The sequence below is a fragment of the Stomoxys calcitrans genome, chromosome 5, assembly GCF_963082655.1.
Source record: "Stomoxys calcitrans chromosome 5, idStoCalc2.1, whole genome shotgun sequence".
Taxonomy (NCBI): domain Eukaryota; kingdom Metazoa; phylum Arthropoda; class Insecta; order Diptera; family Muscidae; genus Stomoxys; species Stomoxys calcitrans.
The window spans coordinates 100566216-100592511 of record NC_081556.1 but is presented as its reverse complement, the minus strand read 5'-3'; the positions used below and the strand labels follow the sequence as shown (position 1 = coordinate 100592511).

The following is a 26296-nucleotide window of genomic DNA, read 5'->3' as shown; positions in this document are numbered from 1 at the left end:
TCTTAGGAACCCACCACCATGGATTCGACTAAAAAAGTATACAAAATAATTGTATTCTACATTCCAAAATTCTGTCAAACCAGCAAAAATTAAAGCTTCTTGAAATCAAACAAGGATGATCGACAGACCAGTTTACATGGGAGCTACATCAGGTTTTACACACTCATTGGAAGTCGTAGTAGAACACCACATGGAAAATTTCAGTCAAATCGGACAAAATTTGCGGCCTGTAAGAGCTCAAGAAATTAAATCGGGAGATCGATTTAAATGGGAGCTATATCAGGTTATACAGGGTGGCTGATGAATATTGCTACAATGATGAATATTGCTACATTTTTTTTTCGGTGTATGGAATACATTTTTCTTTTATTCATGTTAAATTAAATTATTAAATTAATTATTAAATTATTATTAATTAAATTAATTAATTAATTAATTAAATTAATTATTAAATTATTATTATTAAATAGAAAAAAAGTTATTACATTTTTTTTTGGTAGCGGCTTTCATCAGCCACCCTGTAGATCGATTTGGACTGTACTTGGCACAGCTGTTTAAAGTCACAACCGAAGACTACATGCAAAATGTAAGCCAAATCGGAAAAAACTGCGGCTTCCAGCCGCTTATTAAGTCAAATCGGGATATAAGTTAATATGAGAGCAATATCTAAATCTGAACCGATGTGGCCCATTTGCAATCCCCAATGGCCTATATCAATTTTAAGTATCGATGCAAAATTTCAAGCAGCTAGCTTTACGCGTTCGACCGCTATCGTGATCTCGACAGACGGACGTGCGGACATGGCGAGATCGACTCAGAACGTCGAGACGATCAAGAATATATATACTTTATGGGGTCTTAGACGAATATTTCGAGGTGTTACGAACAGAATGACTAGATAAGTATATACCATCCTATGGTGGTGGATATAAAAATGGTATTTGTTATACCCACCACCGAAGGATGGGGGTATATTCATTTTGTCATTCCGTTGGCAGCACATCGAAATATTCGAAATAGAGTATATATATTCTTCAGCGTAGAAAAAATCTAAGCCGATCTAGTCATGTACGTCCGTATGTCCGTCCTTCCGTCTGTGTGTTTAAATCACGGTAAAGTCTTTAAAAATAGAGATGTCCGTTCGTCCGTCTGTCCGTCTGCCTGTTGAAATCACGCTACAATCTTTAAAAATAGAGATATTGAGCTGAAACTTTGCCCAGAGTGGTGTTTTGTCAATAGGTAGGTTGATGGTCTATATCGGACGATATCTTGATATAGTCCCTATATTGACTGATCTGCCGATTTAAGGTCTTAGGCCCATAAAAGCCACATTTGTTATCCGATTTTGCTTTTGGTACAGTAAGTTGTATTAGGCCTTTCGATATCCTTCTTCAATTTGACCCAGATCGTGTCAGATTTGGATATAGCTGTCATATTGACCGATCTCTCGATTTAAGATCTTGGGCCCATAGAAGGCATATTTGTTGTCCGATTTCGCCGAAATTTGGGACAGTGAGTTGTGTTAAGCCTTTCGACATGCTTTTTTTATTTGTTTTAGATCGGGCCAGACTTGCCCATATAGGGCGCACAGAATTATGTGTATGCCATGAGAGTAGCGCAGACAAAAAATTCGCCATTACACAAACACATGCATTGGGAAAGAAACAGCTAGGGGACAGGGTTGTCGAGCGTGGGTAATGTGGAATTTGTGTCATAGAGGCGTTTTCGCAATAAATACGATACAAATACAACATACCAACGTATGGCCCTTGAAGCATTCTCACCTAACATGGTTGAAAGGTCTTCTAACCAAAGACAAAACGCGTCCCATTGTGGATGGTGTGTGTGGTGATCTCTGGCTTTCCTTTTCCATTGCAGAAAAACTCCAATCATTGAGCTCGTCTCGTTATATAAAAGCGCGAATAACTCGCCTTGTCATATCGAGCATCGTAGGTACTCAGTATTTGTGCAAGAGTCGGTGCCGCCCGACCTCTCACTGAGACTCTCCGCTCGATACCGCTGATTGTCCGCGACTGCCGTTGCAGCTACTTCGTATAGGGCATTCCACTATCCGCAACCAGTGGACGCGCCTTGTAGCTGTCAGCAATGAACACCACATTGGTAAATGAAGGCTCGACAAATACTTGCCACTACTGGCCATCAAATGGCTTAAGATCTGAGATTATATCTCGAAAGGATGCAAAATAAATTGAAAAACAAGCACAATGTAAAGCCTTGCAAGTTCCAAATGACTCACGATTACACACCAAAACAATAAAGTTAAACTCGAAAGAGCATAGGAGTTGCTGCGCTTGCCTGAACGTGGTGAATTTTCAAACTCACGTGCGTGCGATTTTGAGGCTACTAAAGGCCACCCGAAGAAATTTGGCTGCTCAAGAAATGGTATGGGCAGCAGGGACCGCCGATGACCGCTCGTTTTCATCGAGCTTGGCGTCACAGTCAATGCGACTTATTATCGGTAAAACATATTGGAAGCTGCTTTGGAACTTTGCATTTGCTTTTGAGCTTATTTAAAAAGAAAGTTATTCGTGATTGAGTTCAAGCACTGGTATGATTGGGTTATATGTGGCTGAAAAATCACAATCGACTGTTGTTGGCGAACTGCAACACCCCAAAGTAAACATCAGGTTTGACAAACGCCATGGTGGTGGTCCAAAAAAACTGCAACGGCAATTCTTAAGCGGTATAAGAAATATTTCACTCCCTCTGATCTTCTAAGTATCTACACTACGTACATCAGGGCGAAAATGGAATATAACTCGCATATATGGGCCGGAGCTTCAAAATCATTCCTGGAGCTGCTTGACCGTGTTGATTGGGGATTGAAGAGTATCCAACTCTACTGTTTCCCTTCAACATCTTCGAAATGTGTGTTGTGTGAGTCTGTTCTTCTTCTTCCACGGTGTGTGTTCTTCGGAAATCAGTCTTCAGAGATTCCTGACTTGAGGTTGTTTGTCAGAAATACAATATTTTCTAGAAGCTCACAACGAATTGTAATCGATTGGCCAGCTGATCAGACCATGCACTACCGAGAGAATCCTTTTTTGTAAGGGCAGTTATTATTTGGAATCGACTTCCGGCCGATGTCTTTCCCGCTACCTACGACATCAAGAAATTCAAAAGTGAGTCTGCCATCAGACTCACTTTGACGTTTTCGTCCATTGTGATACCACAGGAATAGAAGAAGGAAGATACCTTCTAGTTCCAACCGTTAAACCATCCAGACTGCTTAAAAAAGCCCAATAACTTGCGAATCTGAACATCGGCTTAATTAGACACGTTCTCAAAGAAATGGTTTTTTTGTTCAGAAATAAGTTCTCCATTGATTTAATGGCAGTATATACCTAATGCATGACACGCGGTCGAAACCCCAAAGTTTTGCCAATGGCTCTCTTGCAGGTGTATTGGGCAAGAGTTGCCATTCTTGGCCTTTCCAAAATGTTGGATTTTAAGTTCAATTTCCTGTCCAGCAAACCAACCAGGTATTTTGCGCTTTCTGTAAATGGAACATTCTTTCTACCCGTGGAGACAGGTTCCATTGTGGGCAACTTGTATCTCCTGCTAAACATAACTACTTCTGTCTTGGATGGATTTATACCTAGCCCACTTTGCTGTTGCACGTAGAGTTTCCTGAAGTATATCTCTTAGAGTCATCAGCATACGCGACCACTTTTACGCCGTTTTCTTTCAGAGACAATAATATATTGTTAATGGCTATATTCCAAAGTAGAGGAGACAGTGCACCTCCTTGAGGTGTCCATCTGCTGACCCATTTTTTTAGATGCACAGATCCCAAGCCTGCCGTAATGCATTTAGTAAGTAAGTTATTAATAAACTTTCTTACGATAGAGTTGACGCCTAGAAGGGTGGGTCGATTAGTTAGGAAGAATAAAATCTTAATGGGACCTTCGTGTTTCTAATTTTTGGGATTGTACTGAGTAAAAAACTCCACTAGACCATACGCCTACGGTAAAAATCAAGCCTCCAGATTTTGAATTCTCAGACTTTTGTCAAGTTTGTTTTTTTTTTTTAATTATTGGCCTATGACAGCTAAACCATTGAGATCTTCCATCTTATACTGAGACAAGAATTGTAGCCAAGACAATAGTTAAGAACTCTCTAGGACATCGCAAAAGCATTGGAACGCTCTTTCAGGGTAATTTGGCCCCGTGAAAGTGCAAATTATTCCAAATGCCTCGAGATTTTGATTTTTCAAACTTTTGGCACTTTTTTTTTTGATATTTTGGCTTATGACAGCTAAACCATTGCGATCTCCGATCTAATACCAGAACAAGAATTGTAGTCAAAACAATAGTTAAGAACTCTCTAGTACATCGCTAAAGCTTTGGAACGCTCCTTCAGTTAGTTTTGGCCTTGTGAATGCGCAAATTATTCCAAATGTCTCCAGATTTTTATTTCTCAGACTTTTGTCAAGTTTTTTTTTTGATATTTTGGCCTATGACAGCCAAACCATTGAGATCTCCGATCTAATACCAGAACAAGAATTGTAGCCAAGACAATAGTTAAGAACTCTCTAGGACATCGCAAAAGCATTGGAACGCTCCTTCAGGGTGATTTGGCCCTGTGAAAGTGCAAATTATTCCAAATGCCTCCAGATTTTGATTTCTCAGACTTTTGTCAAGTTTTTTTTTTGATATTTTGGCCTATGACAGCCAAACCATTGAGAATTTCGATCCAATACTAAGACAAGTATTGTAGCCAAGACAATAACTAAGAACTCTCTAGTGCATCGTAAAGGCAATGTAACACTCCTTTAGGCAGTTTTGGCTTTGTGTAAGTGCAAAGTTTTTATGAAAATATTAGTAAATTACCATGAACAACTAGAAATGGTCTCGGCAAATTGGCAGATCGGCCCATATAGCAGCTATATCGAAATATACTCCGATTTGGACCATATTCAGTTCGGCCATTGGTAAGCATAGTACAACTCACCGTTCCAAATTTCAGCGAAATCGGGTAATAAATGCGGTAATTATAGGCTTAAAACTAAAAATTGGTAGATAGGACCATATGGGAGCTATATCGGAGTATAGTCCGATTTGGACCATATTCGGTTCTGAAATCGTTAGGCATAGTACAACTTACCGTTCCAAATTTCAGCGAAATCGGGTAATACATATGACTTTTACACTCAGAAAAATTTGTTAATAAAAGCAGCCTAAATGTTTGCTGTAACAGCAGAAAGTCTGCTGAAAATGGTACAGCAGTATTTTTTTTGCTAAAATAGCAAAGATTTTCTGCTGTTTTCATATAGCAAAAATTTTAAATTGGCCTTAAATTATTTTAAATAAATAAACAATTTATATGCTTCACCTCATCCTTAAAATTTAGGGGCATAAAGCGTAAACTTTTTTTTTGTTAAATTTGATCATTTTTTAACGAATACCAGACCAAATAACTACTAAAATCATATTAAGGCTTAAAAACAAGAAATTAATGACTAAAATTAGGAAAAATTTATATCAATAGGTTGCCAGTGCTTCAATTGTTGCTAGGAAGTTCAAAAATTTCCTAAGAATTCCCCATGTAATGTAAAAATTTTTAATTTTATATCGGCAGACAGTGTTTGCTAATATCGGCAGACTAATTTTTTTTGGGTGTATGTGTTTTTGGCCGCTCTTTCCATACAAGTCCGACCACAGTGCAATGGTTGCATCATATTATCCTACACCTATCTACAATGTCTTTATGCATTATGTGCTCAGCTACATTAATTGCTCATTTCCTTTCGATCTCTCTGAGTATTGAAAAGGATTTTTGAAGTACAATATTGTCAAATAACATTATGGTTTGACAACTGAAGTGAACAGCAAGATTCGCCGTTTAAATTTCCAAAATTTGCCAATAGCCATCTTTTTAAATGCACTGAGAAAAATTTACTTTTTTTGGCTTTAAGATTCAATCATCCCAAAGAAAAACATCATAACTTAGGGAGCCAGTGACACATTATCGAGGTCGGACGATTTACTTAACCCTTCAAATTTTCAAATGTTTACCTATATATTTATTTTTCTATTGACTCATTTTCCATTTCATTTCGAACTTACCATCACTACCTCGCCTCCTGCGGGCGCTGTCATTTGGCAGCTGACCATTCATGGGTAATACTGAAAGACAAAAACAAAAAAACAAAAGATTAATTTATTAAACTCCTTAGTAATTTTTCATTTTCGAAACACTCATATACACACATATTGACCTGCTTCACGGACAACCTTAACGAAAGCACAAGGACAAAGACAATTCACAAGGGAATTTAAAACGAATCAATATTTTATCAATCAATCAAGCAAAACTTCATTGCACTAATTCACAATTAGATATATTTTCTAGTATTTTATGCTCCGAAAGTCCAAAAACCACGCAGCCAGACATACAAATGAACGTTGGCCAGTTTTCTACAATAATGATGGACACCGTTGGTCTTTCCGTTTTTTTCCAGGACAGCTAAAATCGAAATTGAAATGGACACGTGTAACACCTGACAAAGCCGGTTAACAACTAAATCAAAAACTAAGTTCATAGAACCTTTTAACAAACCAAAAAAATAAACACAGTAACAAAAAAAAAAAACGAAATAAGGAAACTCCCCAATAAAAATGTCGCAGTGGTTAAGGAGCGAAGCCAGCCAGCCAGCCGGCTAGTGGGGTGTTGCACACACAGTGGAGCACAAAACTGTGGAGAACTAAACTTTAAAGTTATAAACACTTTCATGGTGTTTATAACGTATGCTTATATTAGTCCGATCAGGGGTATATGCGCAAGTAGTCAAAACTATTGGGTTGCCCAAAAAGTAATTGCGGATTTTTCATATAGTCGGCCTTGACAAATTTTTTCACAGCTTGTGACTCTGTAAATGCATTCTTTCTTCTGTCAGTTATCAGCTGTTACTTTTAGCTTGCTTTAGAAAAAAAGTGTAAAAAAAGTATATTTGATTAAAGTTCATTCTAAGTTTTATTAAAGATGCATTTACTTTCTTTTAAATAATCCGCAATTCCTTTCGCTTAGCCCAATTTGCCATACTCTATCCAATATTTCGGCCGATATCACACGAATAAATGTTTCAATGTTGTCTTCCAATGCGCCAATTGAAGCGGGCTTGTCTAGTCCAAAAGGAGTAGATCGCACGATCTAGGCAGCCAATTGACCGGTCGCGAACGTGAAATAATATGTTCACCGAACTCGCTTGTGGCACTGTCTTGTTGAAACCACATGTCATGCAAGTCAAGCTCTTGCATTTTGAGCAAAAAGAAGTTGGATCTCATCTCACGGTAGCGTTCACCATTCACAGTTACGTTACGATTCGCATTATTTTTGTAGAAGTACGGTCCAATGATGCCACCAGCCCATAAACCGGACCAAACTGTGACTTTTTCTGGATGCATTGGTAGCTCTTGCAATGCTTCTGGCTGATCTTCACTCCAAATTCAACAAATCTGCTTATTAACGTACCCATTTCTTAGCAGAGTACGGATTTTGATAATGAAATTCAATAATTTGCCAGCGTTGTTTGTTAGTAAGACGATTCATGGTTAAATAATAGACCAAACTGAAGATGTTTGATACTGAAACAAAACATCAAACGTGCGCGAGCTATTTAAACCAGTGTTGCCGAAAATATAATAGAAAACAAATACCCATTATAACACAGTGTCCATAGCCGCCATATGACCAAAGGGAAAGCTCCCTTAGCCTCACAGCAGTCGTCGCAGCAATTTGCTTCAATGCGGCTGTGATGCATAAACAACCCATCCTTGGACACGGATGAGTATTAAACAGTAGGTGGACTTTGAGACGCCGTCCACCAGGCAACTATACCATATAGCATTACAGGTATGACAACTGCAGTATATACCCAGTGCATGACACACGGTTTAAACCCCAACTTTTGCCAATGGTTCTCTTGCAGGTGCTTAGGGCGAGAGTCCCCTTTCTTGACCTTTCCAAAATGTTGGATTTGAATTTAAATTTTCTGTCCAGCACAACACCCCAACTCTTCCCAAGGAGACAGGTGCCACTGTATGTAAATTGTATCTCCTTCTGAAAAGAACTACTTCTGTCTTGCATTGTTTATGTTCCAAAGAAGAGGAGACGGTACACCTCTTTGAGGAGTTCCTCGGCTGAGCCATCTTTTAAAATCTACAGATCCCAAGCCTGCCGCAATGCATCTTTTAGTAAGTAAGTTATTAAAAAAGTTTCTTACGGTAGAGTTGACGCCTAGAAAGTCCAACTCTTTCATGTTTGACATCGGGTTTTCATTACTGAAAGCACCTTCAATATCAAGAAACACTACCATTGTATATTCCTTGACAACGAGAGAACCCTCTATGTAGCCGTCTAGTTCGTGAAGGGCTGTTTCAGTGGACTTGCCCTTACTATATGCATGTTGTTGCCGAGACAGGCGATCTCCAGCGTTCTTAGACCTAAGATATGTTTCTATCAACCTCCCAAGTGTCTTCAGCATGAAGAATGACAGACTAATCTTTCGTTTTCGTATGGTTCGGTTTTCCTGCTTTTGGAATGGAAATGACCTTTGTGTTCTCCGTCCCACAGGTATATATAGCTACTGGCGACTTTGCTAAAATATTGAATGTTGCGATTATTGAGTTTAGCAGCTACAGTCTAAAGCCCATAGACCTTAAATTGGAAAATCGGTTTATATAGGGGCTTTGTAACATATTGTTCGATCTGGACTATATTCGATATGGCGGTTAAGGTTTCTAAGACTCACTATATCATTTTTTAGGGAAATCGGGTAATAAATGCGGGTTATATGTGCCTAAGACCTTAAATCGAGAACTCGATCCATATCAAGACATTATCCGATTTGGTTTCTATTTTGTTCGCATATCGATGGTTCCAAGATAAAGCATTGTGCCATGATGATCCATCGTGAGTCTTCTGGGCGGTGGATACCTATCTATATAATGATGATTTGGATGTTCCCTGTGATAGCAACCCAAAATGTATTGCTTAGACAGCATGTTGTTATGTCTTCGCACGGGTAGGATCATTGTTTGCTGATCGGCATTATGACAGGTCTGAATAGTATTCCACTACGCTTCATATAGCTAACGAGACCATACTGGAGATGAATATCTTACCACAAATTAGCCAATTGCTTTGTATGGTCAACAAAGTTCCTTTTTCAGCGCCCCAAGTTTTGCCGGTAAGTGACTTGAGGACTTTGTTTTTGCTTTTGACTTAATCGGAAATTGCTGTGGCATGTGAGGAGAATCTTGAAGAGCAGTCAAATGTGACACCAAGTATTTAGAGACACTTGATGGTCAGAACAGTTACTCATTATTCACCTCACATTTAGTGGCAGATATCTTCAAATCTCTTGCAGAGGAATAAGCAGCAAGTTCGTCGAGGTAGACGTTTACCTATCGCAGATGCCAACAATGGGGGGCCTAGTGCCATAACCGTATAATCGTCCGCGTATGATACAATCTCTATGCCTTCCGGAGGGGGTGGAATAGAGAGTAGGTAAAGGTTAAACATTGGTGGAGGTATCACCCCACATTGGGGAAATCCTTTTACACGGTTCTTCGACTTCTTATCCCTGATTTCCACAAATTACTGGCCGATAACTCGCGACCCACTGTTTAGGCCTGGCTAGAGCGACCTGTTGGCGATGTTAACAAAAAGTTTATCATTGCTGATCGTGTTGAATGCTTTTGATAGGTCCAGTGTCACGAGGACCTTCCGATCACATGGCTTAGACTGTTTGAAAGCACGGCAAATTTGTGCGGTAATGGCATGCAAAGCAGTTGTTATACTATGCAATCTTCGAAATCCATGCTGACGCCCAGCGAATTGAAATTCTACAAAGAGGTTCGGGAGGAGTAGTCCCTCAAGCGTCTTGGCTATAGGTGAGAGAAGAGAGATCGGTCTATACGATTTCCCCTTATTCGAATCCTTTGCAGGCATCAGTAGTGGAATCACTCTTCCCATCTTCCAAAAGTCGGGTACTATTACAATGCTCAAAGACAGATTGAGGACAGTTATAAGGTACTCGACTCCAGTTTCTTCAGCATGAGTGACAAGATTACGCCGGGCCCAACGTCTTGGATGACTTGGCGCTACGGATGACATTCCTAAATTCGTGATGTGTAAAATGTGATGGCTGTCCATCGGATCTTAGACCGAGGATACGACAAATGACTCTTCTCCTTGCCTAGTTACTCTCCGGATGTACAATAAATTAACGGTTGAACAACCTGGCATCTCTTTGGATTGGTCATAGTTAGGTCGCCAAAAGTGACTGAGGTTCTGTCATCCCATCTACCGGGTTTTGAGAGTGACTTAACAATAGGCCAAGCTTGCCTAAACCGGTGCCGAAGTAACATTGCTCAACCTGGCGCATCTCTTCGGATCCGTCACAATTACGGCGCCAAAAGTGACTGAGGTCCTGTTATTCCGTCTATCTGCGGAGTGCTTGCTTAAAACGGTACCTTAGTCACATTGTTCCTAATGTTTCAGCCACAGATTCCGCTTAAGATCGTTGACTATCATGCTTTTTTTTTTAAATTTAGCTCGCTGATTCTGGGGTAAGTGGGGTTAGTGCAACGCCCTTTACGCTCGTCTGCGAGTACCACTGCCTACGCCGGGAAATTGGGCTGCACTTGGGATATTCAACCGCCTGTTATAAAGCGAGCAGCTGCTGTGTTAATGATGTCTTGGAATTTCCTCTCGACAACTAAAACAGTTCAGTGGGGGTTGTCAGTTCACTGAAGCGGCAATTGGTGTACTCTCTGAAGCGGACTCAATCGGCATTCTTCCGATTGATAAACGTTCTGCGCTCATAGGTTATGAAGTCGGTTAAGGTAAGTCGATGGTAAGAATTATGGGGAAGTGGTCTGATCCCAAAGAAATGATGGCTTGCCAGGATACGTCAATAAAGAAATCAGGGGATGTAATACAAATCTCTGAGAGCTGTTGCAGCCTTCAATCTGCTCTGCCAAAGCGATGGCCCGCAGATCTTTACCTGGAGAAGAATGCCATGAAACGTGATGCGCATTAAAGTCTCCTAGAACCAGGCGGTTAAGGCCATTAAGCTTAGCCATTAGTTTAGGTTTTGTGTAGCAGTATGTCATCATACTCACTTAGACGTTTTCGTCCACTGTCACAGGAACAGGAGAAGGAAGATATCTTCGAGTTCCTACGGTTGAACCATCCAGATAGCTTTGAAATACCCAACAACTTGCGAATATTCACATCCGCCAAATCCGGCGAGTAAACAGCGACAGCAAGCGGTAGACTTCTTGAAGTTTAGACTAGACCACATAATATTGGAATCCCCATCGTTTTATTGAGTAAACGTGACCCACCTTCGTCTTCCTCGTGAACAGGCATATTTCAGTCTTCTCTGGGTTAACAATGAGACCTCTGGTCATATGCCATATGCATGGCCCTTTCGGCCTTTCTGCATAGCTGGTTCGGATCCTTACTCGTTAGAAGTATTATAACATGGTCTGCGTAACAGACGGGTTCAAATCTCGTCTCAGTCAGCATCCGTAATAGGTCATTTATGGTGATCATAGTGGCGATAAAATGCGCCCACTGTGGCGTGCCACTTTCTCGCTTATATTTATGTCATGGGACACACAATTAATCCACCTGTTCCTTAGCATATGGTTTATCCAGTCTCTAAGGACCGGGTCCACCCGGTACATGTCTGATGATTAGATCAGTGTGTTGGTCCGCACATTGTTAAACGGCCCCTCGATGTCAATGCATACCGCCAGGGTGTACTTTTTGGCATCGAAGGATTTTTCTATTTAATGCACAACCTCGTGCAGGGCAGTCTCCACCGACCTTCCCTTGACATAGGCATGATGTTTGTATTTGAGCAGTATCCAGCGAACTGCTCAAATACAAACATCATGCCTATATCCTACTCTTTATCATGGTGTCCACAATGAGGTCCATGGTTTTGAGTAGAACAGACATAAGCGTTATAGGTCCGTAGGTCTTTGGTGTCGCTTAACTTGCCTTACCGGGCCTGGGTATAAATACCACCCTTGCCTCCTGCCAGGCTTTCGGAGTATATGCAAGTGCCAGGCATTATCGTCAAACAATTTTTCACATTTATACGCCCCACTGTATGGCCCGGTATGACACCTAATACACTCTCATAGTTTTGTATTTTCTTTTCCCACTATTTGTGTGTTAGTGACTTGGTCAACAAAATGACATGTTCAATATGTGGAACACAGTAGAAACAACAAAGACATCGTCGTCACCAGTCCGCTGCACTCCCCCGCTCAAACATTTAGACCTACTTTCATAGTTATTATTTGGTAGCTAGTGAACATGGTGACTCCTTCGTCCTTTCTATACCACTTATCTCAAAATACCAACGACCAAAATCTAATGTCCGCCGGTTGTTACTTTATGAAAAGTCATATTAACAAAAAATTATTTGTGGTTTCAACATGTTGTTGCTGCTTGTTCTATTTCTTTTTTTTTTTTACTTTCTGGGGAGAGAAGGAGGTCAATTTTGGTAGAGGGTTTCATCACGATTCTTATTAATTTGTCTGGCTGTTGTGCATTTTTGGCGTGTCAGAAATTGCCAGAAGGCTAACAGGAGCCGAGTCATCTAATAACTTAATGGCATATAGTAAAAAATATAGATGACATATAAACCAGACTTTGTATATGATTTTGGTAACGTAAATGTTTTTTACAGATTAGAAATCGCAAAACGATTTATTACATTCATAAGGTGGAAGGTAACTAACTTTGTCATTGTAAATATCTGTACGAGCTCTTAATATTAGTCTAAGACTCAATCTTATACATAACAAGTAAAAGCGTGCTAAGTTCGGCCGGGCCGAATCTTATATACACTCCACCATGGATCGCATAAGTCGAGTTCTTTTCCCGGCATCTCTTCGGCAAAAAAAGGATAAAAGAAATGATTTGCTCTGCTATTAGAGCCATATCAAGATATGGTCCGGTTCGGACCACAATTATATTCTATGTTGGAGACTTGTGTAAAATGTCAGCCAATTCGAATAAGAATTGCGCCCTTTGGGGGCTCAAGAATTAAAACAGAGAGATCGATTTATATGGGAGCTGTATCAGGCTATAGACCGATTAAGACCATAATAAACACGTACCTTGATGGTCATGAGAGGATCCGTCGTACAAAATTTCAGGCAAATCTGATAATAATTGCGACCTCTATAGGCTCAAGAAGTCAAGATCCCAGATCGGTTTATATAGCAGCTATATCGGGTTATGAACCGATTTGAACCTTATTTGGCACAGTTGTTGAAAATCATAATAAAATACGTCATGTAAAATTTCAGACAAATCGGATAGGAATTGCGCCCTCTAGAGGCTCAAGAAGTCAAGACGCCAGATCGGTTTATAAAGCAGCTATATCAGGTTATTGACGATTTGAACCTAACTTAGCACAGTTGTTGGATGTCATAACGAAACACGTCGTGCAAAATTTCATTCAAATCGGATAAGAATTGCGCCCTCTAGTGGCTCAAGAAGTCAAGATCCCAGATCGATTTATATGGCAGCTATATCAGGTTATGAACCGATTTGAACTTTATTTGGCACAGTTTTTAGATATCATACCAAAATACTTCGTGCAAAATTTCATTCAAATCGGATAAGAATTGCGCCCTCTAGTGGTTCAAGAAGTCAAGACCCAAGATCGGTTTATATGGCAGCTATATCAGGTTATGGACCGATTTGAACCATACTTAGCACAGTTGTTGGAAGTCATAGCTAAACACATTGTGCAAAATTTCATTCCAATCGGATAAGAATTGCGCACTCTTGAGGCTCAAGAAGTCAAGACCCAAGATCGGTTTATATGGCAGCTACAAGTCAAGACCCAAGATCGGTTTATATGGCAGCTATATCATGCTTGACACAGTTATTGGATATCATAATAAAACACGCCGTGCAAAATTTCATTCCAATCGGATAAGAATTGCGCCTTCTAGAGGCTCAAGAAATCCAGACCCAAGATCGGTTTATATGGCAGCTATATCAAAACATAGACAGATATGGCCCATTCACAATCCCAACCGACCTACACTAATAAGAAGTATTTGTGCAAAATTTCAAGCGGCTAGCTTTACTTTTTTAAAAGTTAGCGTGCTTTCGACAGACAGACGGACGGACATGGCTAGATCGATATAAAATGTCACGACGATCAAAAATATCTATACTTTATGGGGTCTCAGACGAATATTTCGAGTAGTTACAAACACAATGACGAAACTAGTATACCCCCATTCTAAAATCAATTTGAGTTTGTTTGTAGGATTGTTTGTTTGTGTGTTCCTTGTATACTCAGAAACGGCTGAACTGATTGTCTTGAAATTTTCACAGATGGTGCATAATAACCCCGTGGTGATAATAGGGTACTACATTTTTTGATATCTGAATGGGGGGTCGGACCCTCCCCCTACCCATATTTTGAGAACCGCCAGATCTCGGAGATGAGTGGTGCGATTTAAGTGAAATTATGTATGCTCTCATATAGTACCCTAAAAGTAAAAAATTTGGTATCCAAATATTGGATGGGGTACCTAGGGGAAAGGTATTTAAGAGTAAAAAACGTATCTGATATCCAATTGTCGGACCAAGTGTTAGGAGGACCACCCCAACCCCCAAAACACCCCTAAATCGGACATATTTACCGACCATGGCAATATGGGACTCAAATGAATGGTATTTTGCGAAGAGAATATGTATCTAATATCAAAATGTGGGACCACGTTTCTGGGGGTCCACCCCTTCCGCAAAACACCCCCGAAACAGGACTTATTTACTGACCATGGAAATATGGGGCTTAAATGAAAGGTATTTGAGAGTAGAATACGAATCAAAATGCAAATTTTGCCCATGAACATTCCACTAAGGATCAGGGGCAAACTTCTCACATATCAATGAGTGCAGTCCGATTCAAGTTTAAGCTCAATGATAAGAGGCCTCCTTTTTATAGCCGAGTCCGAACGGCGTGCCGCAGTGCTACACCTCTTTGGAGAGAAATTTTACATGGCATTGTACCTCACAAATGTTGCCAGCATTAGGAGGGGAAAACCACCGCTGAAAATTTGTTCTGATGGTCTCGCCAAGATTCGAACCCAGGCATTCAGCGTCATAGGCGGACATGCTAACCTATGCGTACGAATCTGATATCCAAATATGGGACCAAGTGTTTGGGGGACCGCCTCTCACCAAAAACATCCCCAAAGGGGACAAATTTACGACCATTGCAATATGGGGCTCAAATGGAAGGTCTTTGGGAGTAAAGCACGAATCTGATATCAATATTCGGGAAAAGTGTCCATGGGTCCACCCCACCCCCACAATACCACCTAAATAGAAAGTATTTGCTGACTATTGCAATATGAGGCTCAACTAAGAGGGTTTTTAGAGCAGAACACGAATCCGATATATTGTAGGTATATGATATATTTTCAGGGCTTAATGGTTGGGGGACCACCCTAATCCCCAAAACACCCCATAAACCGGGCATATTTACCGACCATGTCAATGTGGAGCTTAAATGATATTGGGGGGTAGAGCAAGAATTGATACCCACTTTCGGGACCAATTTTCAGGGGGTCTACCCCTTTCCCAAAATACCCCACAAACAGCAATTTTTTACTGACCATCGTAATATGGGGCTCAAATAAAGGTATTTGGAAGTAGAATACGAATTTGATATCCAAATGTAGGACCATGTATTTAGGGCATCACCCATTCCCCAAAACAGCCCCCAAAGGGAAAACATTTTTCGACCATGCCAATATGTGGCTCAAATGAAAGGTATTTGAGATTAGAAAACAAATTTGATAACCAATTTAGGGGCCATGTCTTTGGGGGACGCCCCATCCTGTAAACTCCCCTTAAAACCAATGGCATAATGAGGTTTAAAAAATGATATTTGAGAGCAGAGCACTATGCTGATATATTTTCAGGGCCAAGTGTCTGGGGGACCACCTCACCCCTGAAAACACCCCTAAATCAGACATCATAAGAATATAGGGCTGAAATAAAGTATTTTTTGAATGGAGTACACCCTTCATCCAAAACTTATGAGATTCAGATAAAGGCACTTATATTGTTAAACTGTTAGTCAAGCGATATACTATTTTCGGTATTTCACTGAAATAATTGTCGAAAATAAATACTAAAAGGAAAATTTTGCTCCATATAAAGTAATAGAAGGCACAGTGGAACGGGCCTGGTTCAGCTAGTAAAATATATATACTTGGTCACTTTGAGATTTATTACCTCTTGCCTGTTCCTGGTAACAAAATTGGTTCAAATTTCATTGCTAGTACTTCAGTGCTTGGCAATGGAAGAAGGAGACCATTACATGTAAACCTCTCCAAATTCCACCAATATCAGCTCATAATCAGAAATTTTTCGTCCAATTAAGATTTCCATGAAAACTTTGGTCAATATGAGACTCCCATAAAATTTTCTTCTTTGTTCTCAATCCAAATCCATGAAAAATTCTATCACTCCTCCAAGTTTCCTGCGCATGACAATGTGTTCCACTTTTTCCAGCTCTTAGGAAATATTTGCATATTAACCAAGGAAAATGTAACTAAGGATACAATATGTGAGCTGGAATGTTAATCTCCTTTTACACTTAATTTCATTTTGTTAATCGTCTAATTAAGTGCCATTTAATTATGTTGATTTAAGGCTCATTTTATATTTATTTACATTTTTCCTTATTAATGAGCTCACATGTACTTCAGCGAAACAATTAAACTGAACTTTGTCATGGTGTTATGAAAATGTTAATGGAATTGTTGGCTTCACTGACAATACCAAATGACTAGTAGTGGAGTTCTAACAAAACGGGTATATTGCTAGTTGGGGTATATGCAGAAGGTAGGAGGAGTTTACTATCAAAGTGTTGGGAGAGCTCAATCACATTCCAACAGTTCCGAAAATCAAATAAAGAATATATTTTGGTTTTCCGAAGTCAGATAATGGAATAATAAATCATTTGTGTGCAGAAAAAATATTAATAACTCAAAAGTTTTTCCTATGTAGATATTGTCAGAAGTTTGAATCATATTGTAAATTAAGAGGAAAAGGATAAACAAAGCCATAAATAACCACAGTGAAAGAGATAACACACATTTTATAACGTCATCTACATAAGAATAGAATTGAAATGTACTGGATATTAATCCGCCCCATGCCACTATGGACATACACCTGGGCCATAGTGGCATGGGGCGGATTAATATCCGCACCCTCTTTTCAACTTAACCTAATCAAATTGAGCCAACATTCAGTTTTTCACGTTAACAAGTTTAGGTGCAAAGCACCTACCGACTCTAAAGAGAAGTTTCACCCATCACCCCATTATGCCGCCCATATTTTATGTCATTGTTCTACCATCAATCAAAATGAGTGGTTTATGCAGGGTGCCCTAGAGAAACTTACTTATATGAAAGATTCATATTGCTTTAATTCTGGAGCCACGGACGACCCGGAACAAAGTTTCTGGACTGAACCATATCAACTACCAATTATTCTATGCTAACACTAGTAGTCGGCCGAAGACCTGCGTTATTTGTCATAAAAATTTGAATTATATCTTTTCCCCAGAGTTGTCAACGTCGGATGCAACAGTGGTGGGACAAGGAGACGGTGGAGCATACCTGACATCACTTTATCTGCCTTTCGACTCTCCAACGCCGCCACCCACGCCGGATCTGCAACGGCTGGTGAGGAAAGCAAAACAGACTGGTAACGAGGTACTAATAGGGTGTGATGCGAACTCTCACCACATTTAGTGGGGTAGTACCAACACTAATAAGCGGGACCAAGCCCTGGCAGAGTTCTTGAATACTAGCGACCTAATAACACTTAATATTGGTAACACCGCTACCTTTGTTAATAGGATTATGGAAGAGTTATTAGATGTGACAATATGTTCGGAAAATCTAAGCGATGAGGTTCAAAATTGGAGGGTCTCCATGGAACACTCTTTCTCCGACAATCGCTTAACTAGGTTTAGAATAGGAATAAGTTGAAAACCAAGTGGACAAAATTCGGAAGGCTACTCAGAAAAAGACTTGGGCAAGATAATTTAGATTGTCCAAGCATAGAAGACATTGACGAAAATGTCAACAGGATTACGACTGCACTGGTGGGGTTCTTCGAAGATAGTTGTCCTCTTCGATAAAGAAAATCAGCTCAAGAAAAACTCTGGATGGCCGTGGAAATTCGCAATATTGGGAAAGAGGTCAGCAGACTTTTTAACAGAGCACGTCGTTAAAAGGCGAAAGTATATTGAGATGTGTATTACACACGGCTTAAGGAATACAATAAGATTACCAGAGCGGCAAAACGTGCCTCTTGGAAGCTTTTCTGCAAACAGGTGAAAGAGTTTCTCTCAAAAACCCATGCCCAAACTGAAACTTTAGTAGACGACATGGAGTGAGAACAGAGACAACGGACAACAAGTTAAAGTTTTTGATAAAACTCATTTTCCACAGGCTACGACGGGGCTCAAGGAGACCCCTCAATCCTGGAATAATGAGATTGATCGAAGGCTTATCATGATGGAATTTATGGTCACGAAAGCCTTGAGGAGCTTCCAACCCGGAACTGATGGAATATTTCCGGCGTTACTACCGAAGGAGGCCGACTATCAGGCTCTCATCTGGCCACTTTTTACAGCGTGCCTAAGATTTGCATATATTACGAAAGCATGGCGGGAGACAAGGGTAGTATTTATACCCAAGCCCGGCAAGGCAAGTTATGAGACACCAAAGGCCTACAGACTTATAAGCCATACATCCTTTCTACTCAAAACCCTGGAACGTATTGTGGGCATCACAATTAAGAGTAGGACATTTAGCGAACTGCTCAAATACCAACAGCATGCCTATGTCAAGGAAAGGTCGGTGGAGAGTGCCCTGCACGAGGTTGTACATAAAAAAGAAGAATCCCTCGATGCCAAGACGTACACATTGGCGGATTGTATTGACATCGAGGAGCTTTTAATAATCCTTACCCCAGTACCAGGTGGACCGGGTCCCTAGAGACTGGATAAACCACACGCTAAGGAATAGGTTGATAAATTGCGGGTCCCATAACATAAATATAAGGGAGAAAGTGGCACAGTGTACGCCACAGGGGGGCATTTTATAGCCACTCCTTTGGATGACCACAATAAATGACCTATAACGGATGCTGACTGAGGACTGATTTGAAACCGCTTGCTACACAGACGATGTTTAATACTTTTTAGGGGAAAGAATCCGAGCCTACTATCCAGAAGAGCCGAAAGAGTCTTGCATATGGTATATGACTGGGCTAGACTTAGGGGGTCTCAATGTTAACCCAAAGAAGACTGAATATGCCTGCTCACGAGAAAGACGAAGGTGGGCCAATTTGTCGCACCACCTTTCCTCAACCAAACGATTTCCATATCTGACAAGGTCAAATACTTAGGACTGAATTGGAAGTGTCACATTCAGGAGCGTACTGAGAAGTCTCACAGATGTTGGGCACTATGTAGACGGGCCGTAGGCTGAACCCGTTGACAGTCCACTGGCTCTACAAAAGCATGATTAGACCAATTCTTACTTATGCCTCAGTAGTTTGGTAGACTGCTATTGAGAAAAAGTGCAATATGAGGACCAAACAGCAGGTTCAGAGAACATGTTGTCTTGGCATAGGCAGAGCGATGAGGACCACGACCACTAGAGCACTGTAGACTATTCTAGATATCCGACCCATTGACATACAGATTAAGTGTGAGGCAGCCACTGAGGCTATGAGACCTAAGGCGATGGGAGAATGGATTGAGGATGGGACCAGCTTATACCATCGCGATATAATCGTGGCGACGATGGGAAACCAGGAAGAAAAGGAAGAGGTTTCCGATAGTTAGAGGACAAAGTGGACCTGGAAAACAACTTTAAGAACCCAGGGACTGAGATCTGTTTTAGACTGCCTGGCCATAAGACGGTCCTGCAGGCGGAGATCCGGGCAGTCACGGAATGCGTGAAGTGATGTGGTGCTAACGCGAGGACCTCGATTGTGAACATCTTTACTGACAGTAAAATTGCCATAAGGGCAATAACAACCAGAACGGTACGGCCACGAACAGTCTTGCAGTGTAAGAAAGAGATTAACACCTTATCTGAGGATGGCACCATCCGCATCATTTGGGTGCCGGTCCATAACGGAGTAAGGGGGAATAAAAGGGCAGACAATTTGACAGTGAAGGCCAGAGGACTGCCGTCAATAAACGTGGTTAATCCGAAGCTGTTCGTTGACAATGGCCTCGTGAATATTGTTCTTGAGGTGTGCTATGGTTCGTGGTCGATCGACATAAACCATGTTATGCTTGTTGACGCAGCCAGAAATGTGAAAGTGATCCTCGTCACTGGAAAAACTACCGCATCTTCAGGCAGCTTGCCAACCAGAGTTTCACATGCATTTTGACGGGCAACAAAATCGCGTTCAAATAATTCTTGCACAACAGCCAATTTACAGGGATGAAATTTAAAGTCTTGGAAAATTCGTCGATCAGTCAGGCAGCTATTAAATTCCTGGAAAAAGTTTTTCTGAATTCAAAGTTGTGGAAACGAGACGGCTGAACAGTTCAAATTCACCTGTTCTGATTGCTGGGGCACAGAGCTATCCCAGAGAATTGTAGACCAGACGTGCTTGCGAGACTAGGAACTACCTTACTTACCTTACACGTTCCAGAGGAACTGTAATCTGTGAAAATGTCTTTAGCGACATGCAAGCTAAGTCATCAGGATCAGGCCCAAAGGGCAACGAATGACAGACAAGTTACTGTCTGATCCATAAACATGCTGACATACAAAAGCTTGCAAGTAACGACTTTTGCAGAAGCTGTGAGGATGTCGAAGAAGAAGAGTCCATACTGTGTGTGTGTCCCATACTGGGAGGACGAAGGTTTACCACTTTAGATTCTCATTTCTTTGAGAACTTGTCTGATTATGCAAATGTAAACATTTGCGAGTTGTTGGGCTTTCTAAACCAATCTGGATGGTTCAATGGTAGGAACTATAAGGCATCTTCCTTCTCCTGTTGTATCACAATGGGCGAAAACGTTTCAATGAGTCTGATGACTGCCAGTTAAATCTATTTAAATCATGCTATCACATGCCGCACCGATTTTACATAAGTGAGCTCGTAGTCCTATGTTTCCCGTTATGATACCAATAGCTAAACTGTCCTGCTTCTTACTCCTACTTTCAGTAATAACCTCTTCTTCTCACGATCTGGATCACCCCATAGGATTTTCGCCGTCCTACCGACTGTTTCGCTGTTCCACAATGTTGCATGCGCATTCCTCGCCCCTCCCTTAACTCGGACTGCATCGACCCGAAAGGCTTCGGGTTAACCAAGCAGTCCTCTGGCCTTCCCCGCCAAATCATCTGCACTTTCATTCCCTCTTACTCCGTTATGGCCCCGCACCCAAATGATTCGGATTTTTCCATCCTCAGAGAAGGCGTTAATCTCCTTCCTGCACTGCAAGACTGTTCATGATCTTACCGTCCTGGTTGTTATTGCCACTATGGCAATTTTACTGTCGGTAAAGATGTTCCCACTCGACTTACTCGTGTTAGCACCACACCGCTTCACGCATTCCGTGATCGCCCGGATCTCCGCCTGCAGGACCGTATTATAGACAGGCAGTCTAGAACAGATCACAGTCCATGGGTTCTCAATGCAAACCCCCAGGGCCCACTCTGTCCTCTAGCTTTGATCCATTCGTGTAACATGATCTTCCAGATGGCAATACTAGGGTTCCGCCAATCCAAGATTGTGCCGATGGCAGCAGTGCCTCGCACTCTCGACCCCCCGGCTAACTTGAGTAATTTTTTAGCAGAATTCAAGATGTTGAATATGCAAGGTTCTATACAGCCGAATTTAGTGTATCTTTGACTATTGTTTTCATAGGAATTGCTGTTGATTTTCCCTTTCTATCAACCAACCATTATTTCGTGCAATTTCTTGAAATTCGCATTAGACTTTGTAATCAACTTGTTGCCTTAATCTGGTAGATATTTTGTGGCGAAAATTATTTTCGTATGCAGATGAAGATATACATATTATAACTGATATAGAGTCGCCACCATCTACATGTCTGCGGTGCCATATACATTCAAACAGGCCAATGGGAGAGGCGTTGATGCCACAAGGCCACACCACTAAGGGTGAGGCTAAACTGCCATAATCCGTCACAACACAAGAAGGACACGCAAAGTGTGTGTCTTTTTGTTTTGTTTTTTTTTTTTTTTTTTGCTGTCATTAATAACGTTTTGCTTTATTTTGTGCGGTGCGTGCCTTGGGTGTCATCGGCAAAAGGAAAATTTCACTTTGAGCAGTTTTTCTTGCTTTCAAATTAAGTGCGGTAAGGGATTGCATGTTGGGGTGAAATAAAAATTATCGAAAACACTTTGCAGATTGAATTGGCAATTAAACAATGTTTACACGTAAGCTTGAGGGACTTTTCATTGCTAATATGTATTCATAAGCCATAATTAAGACAATTATGTTCACTTTATTGATGTTTGCTTTCACTGTTTCCAATTTTTTTTGGGGGGATTTCATGGAAAAGATAAATAAATGCCAACCAATTCCGAAGTTATGGCGTGCAATATCCGCAAAAGAAAAGGTGAACTAAACGCAATTCGTGTTGGGGAAGGTAATGCGAATGAAGGTCGCAAATTAAGGACTTACAAAAACTAACGGAAAGCTAAACACTTTAGCCCTTAAGTTGAGTGGTGTCAAGAGAAATTGTTCTTTGCAACGAAACGTGTGACTAACTTTTGAAGAATCTATCATCTTCAGTCTGGAGTATGGCAGTTGGGCTAGGTAAGTTTGTAACAAGTAAAAGCGTGCCAAGTTCGGCCGGACCGAATCTGATATACCCTCCACCATGAATAGCATTTGTCAACCTCTCTTCCCGGTATCTCTTTTTAGGCAAAACAAGTAAAAGCGTGCTAAGTTCGGCCGGGCCGAATCTTATATACCCTCCACCATGGATCGCATTTGTCGAGTTCTTTTCCCGGCATCTCTTCTTAGGCAAAAAAGGATATAAGAAAAGAGTTGCTCTGCTATTTAAACGATATCAAAATATGGTCCGGTTCGGACCACAATTAAATTTCAGCCAATTCGTGTAAGAATTGCGCCCATTGGGGCTCACGAAGTAAAATAGAGAGAACGATTTATATGGGATCTGTATCGGGCTATAGACCGATTCAGACCATAATAAATACGTTTGTTGATGGCCATGAGAGGATCCATCGTACAAAATTTCAGGCATATCGGATAATAATTGCGACCTCTAGAGGTCAAGAAGTCAAGATCCCAGATCGGTTTATATGGCAGCTATATCAGGTTATGAACCGATTTGAACCTTATTTGACACAGTTGTTGAAAGTAAAAATAAAATACATCATGCAAAATTTCAGCCAAATCGGATAGGAATTGCGCCCTCTAGAAGCTCAAGAGATCAAATCCCCAGATCTGTTTATATGACAGCTATATCAGGTTATGAACCGATTTGAACCGTACTTGGCACAGTTGTTGGATATCATAACGAAATACTTCGTGCAAAAATTCATTCAAATCGGATAAGAATTGTGCCCTCTAGAGGGTCAAGAAGTCAAGACCCAAGATCGGTTGATATGGTAGCTATATCAGGTTATGAACCGATTTGAACCGTACTTGGCACAGTTGTTGGATATCATAACGAAATACTTCGTGCAAAAATTCATTCAAATCGGATAAGAATTGTGCCCTCTAGAGGGTCAAGAAGTCAAGACCCAAGATCGGTTGATATGGTAGCTATATCAGGTTATGGACCGATTTGAACCATACTTGGCACAGTTGTTGGGTATCATAACAAAACTCGTCGTGCGAAATTCCATTCCAATCGGATAAGAATTGCGCACTCTAGAGGCTCAAGAAGTCAAGACCCAAGATCGGTTTATATGGCAGCTATATCAGGTTATGGACCGATTTGAACCATACTTGGCACAGTTGTTGGATATCATGGCAAAACACGTCATGCAAAATTTCTTTCCAATCGGATAAGAATTGCGCACTCTACAGGCTCAAGAAGTCAAGACCCAAGATCGGTTTATATGGCAGCTATATCAAAACATGGACCGATATAGCCCATTTACAATACCAACCGACCTACACTAATAAGAAGTATTTGTGCAAAATTTCAAGCGGCTAGCTTTACTCCTTCGGAAGTTAGCGTGCTTTCGACAGACAGACGGACGGACGGACGGACGGACGGACGGACGGACAGACGGACGGACGGACGGACAGACGGACGGACATGGCTAGATCGACATAAAATGTCACATGTGAGTGAAGATAAATTCCGAATTTAACTAGTGGAGACACAAACCACTGACTTAACAGTCCTCTGTTACCGCCATTAGCAGAACACTGTTAAGGAACTTTGTAGGCAATTAATTAATTTAAAAAAAAGTATTTGTTCATAAAAATTAAATTTCAAACACACAAAAACCAAAAAAAAGATCTAGAAAATAATACGGTGATCCAACATTAAAATTTAGTTTCCTCAATAACCGCAAGGTGTACTAACAAGATAAAGAAGATTGTAAAATTCATTGATCCACTGTGCACAAATGGAAAATAGTAAGGCGACGAGACCGGCATCAAACGACAGCTAGGGAAGCCTAGTTTCTCATACATATGCCCACATTTTCCAAATAATAGTCTAACTATCGAATTTTAGGCAAAAACTTGAAAAAATTACCCAAATGACTCGATAAGCTAATTTTGGGTGAACCACTGTGCGAAAACGGAAAATAGTAAGGCGATAAGACCGGCATCAAACGACAGCTAGCGAAGCCTAGTTTCTCATACATATGCCCACATTTTCCAAATAATCGTCCAACTATCGAATTTTAGGCAAAAACTTGAAAAATTACTTAAAAAAACTGAAAAAGTAAATTTTGCGTGAACCACTGTGCGAGAACGGAAAATAGTAAGGCGATAAGACCGGTATCAAACGACAGCTAGCGAAGCCTAGTTTCTCATACATATGCCCACATTTTCCAAATAATCGTCCAACTATCGAATTTTAGGCAAAAACTTGAAAAAATTACCCAAAAAACTGAAAAAGTAAATTTTGGGTGAACCATTGTGGGAAAACGGAAAATAGTAAGGCGATGAGACCGGCATCAAACGACAGCTAGGGAAGCCTAGTTTCCTACACATATGCAAACATTTTCCAAATAATCGTCTAACTATCGAATTTTAGGCAAAAACTTGAAAAAATTACCCAAAAAAACTGAAAAAGTAAATTTTGCGTGAACCACTGTGGGAAAACGGAAAATAGTAAGGCGATGAGACCAGTATCAAACGACAGCTAGCCTAGTTTCTCATACATATGCTCACATTTTCCAAATAATCGTCTAACTATCGAATTTTAGGCAAAAACTTGAAAAAATTACCCAAATGACTCGATAAGCAAATTTTGGGTGAACCACTGTGCGAAAACGGAAAATAGTAAGGCGATAAGACCATCAAACGACAGCTAGCGAGGCCTCGTTTCTCATACATATGCCCACATTTTCCAAATAATCGTCTAAATATCGAATTTTAGCCAAAAACTTGAAAAAATTACCCAAAAAACTGAAAAAGTAAATTTTGCGTGAACCACTGTGCGAGAACGGAAAATAGTAAGGCGATGAGACCGGCATCAAACGACAGCTCGGGAAGCCTAGTTTCTCATACATATGCCCACATTTTCCAAATAATCGTCTAAATATCGAATTTTAGCCAAAAACTTGAAAAAATTACCCAAAAAACTGAAAAAGTAAATTTTGCGTGAACCACTGTGCGAAAACGGAAAATAGTAAGGCGATAAGACCGGCATCAAACGACAGCTAGGGAAGCCTAGTTTCTCATACATATGCAAACATTTTCCAAATAATCGTCTAACTATCGAATTTTAGGCAAAAACTTGAAAAAATTACCCAAAAAACTGAAAAAGTAAATTTTGCGTGAACCACTGTGCGAAAACGGAAAATAGTAAGGCGATGAGACCGGCATCAAACGACAGCTAGGGAAGCCTAGTTTCTCATACACATGCTCACATTTTCCAAATAATCGTCTAACTATCGAATTTTAGGCAAAAACTTGAAAAAATTACCCAAAAACCTGAAAAAGTAAATTTTGCGTGAACCACTGTGGGAAAACG

The 26296-nt window shown here is 40.5% G+C and overlaps 1 protein-coding gene across 10 annotated transcripts in view; it reads right to left on the bottom strand.

Moving 5' to 3' along the window:
* Positions 1-26296, bottom strand: part of LOC106087756 (arginine kinase) — a 159395-nt gene that overhangs the window by 75805 nt on the left and 57294 nt on the right. For all 10 annotated transcript variants that reach the window (XM_059369207.1, XM_013252897.2, XM_013252901.2 and 7 more), the window contains exon 3: positions 6090-6149. In XM_059369207.1, the coding sequence (XP_059225190.1) occupies positions 6090-6149 (60 nt within the window). The remainder of the gene's footprint in view (positions 1-6089; positions 6150-26296) is intronic.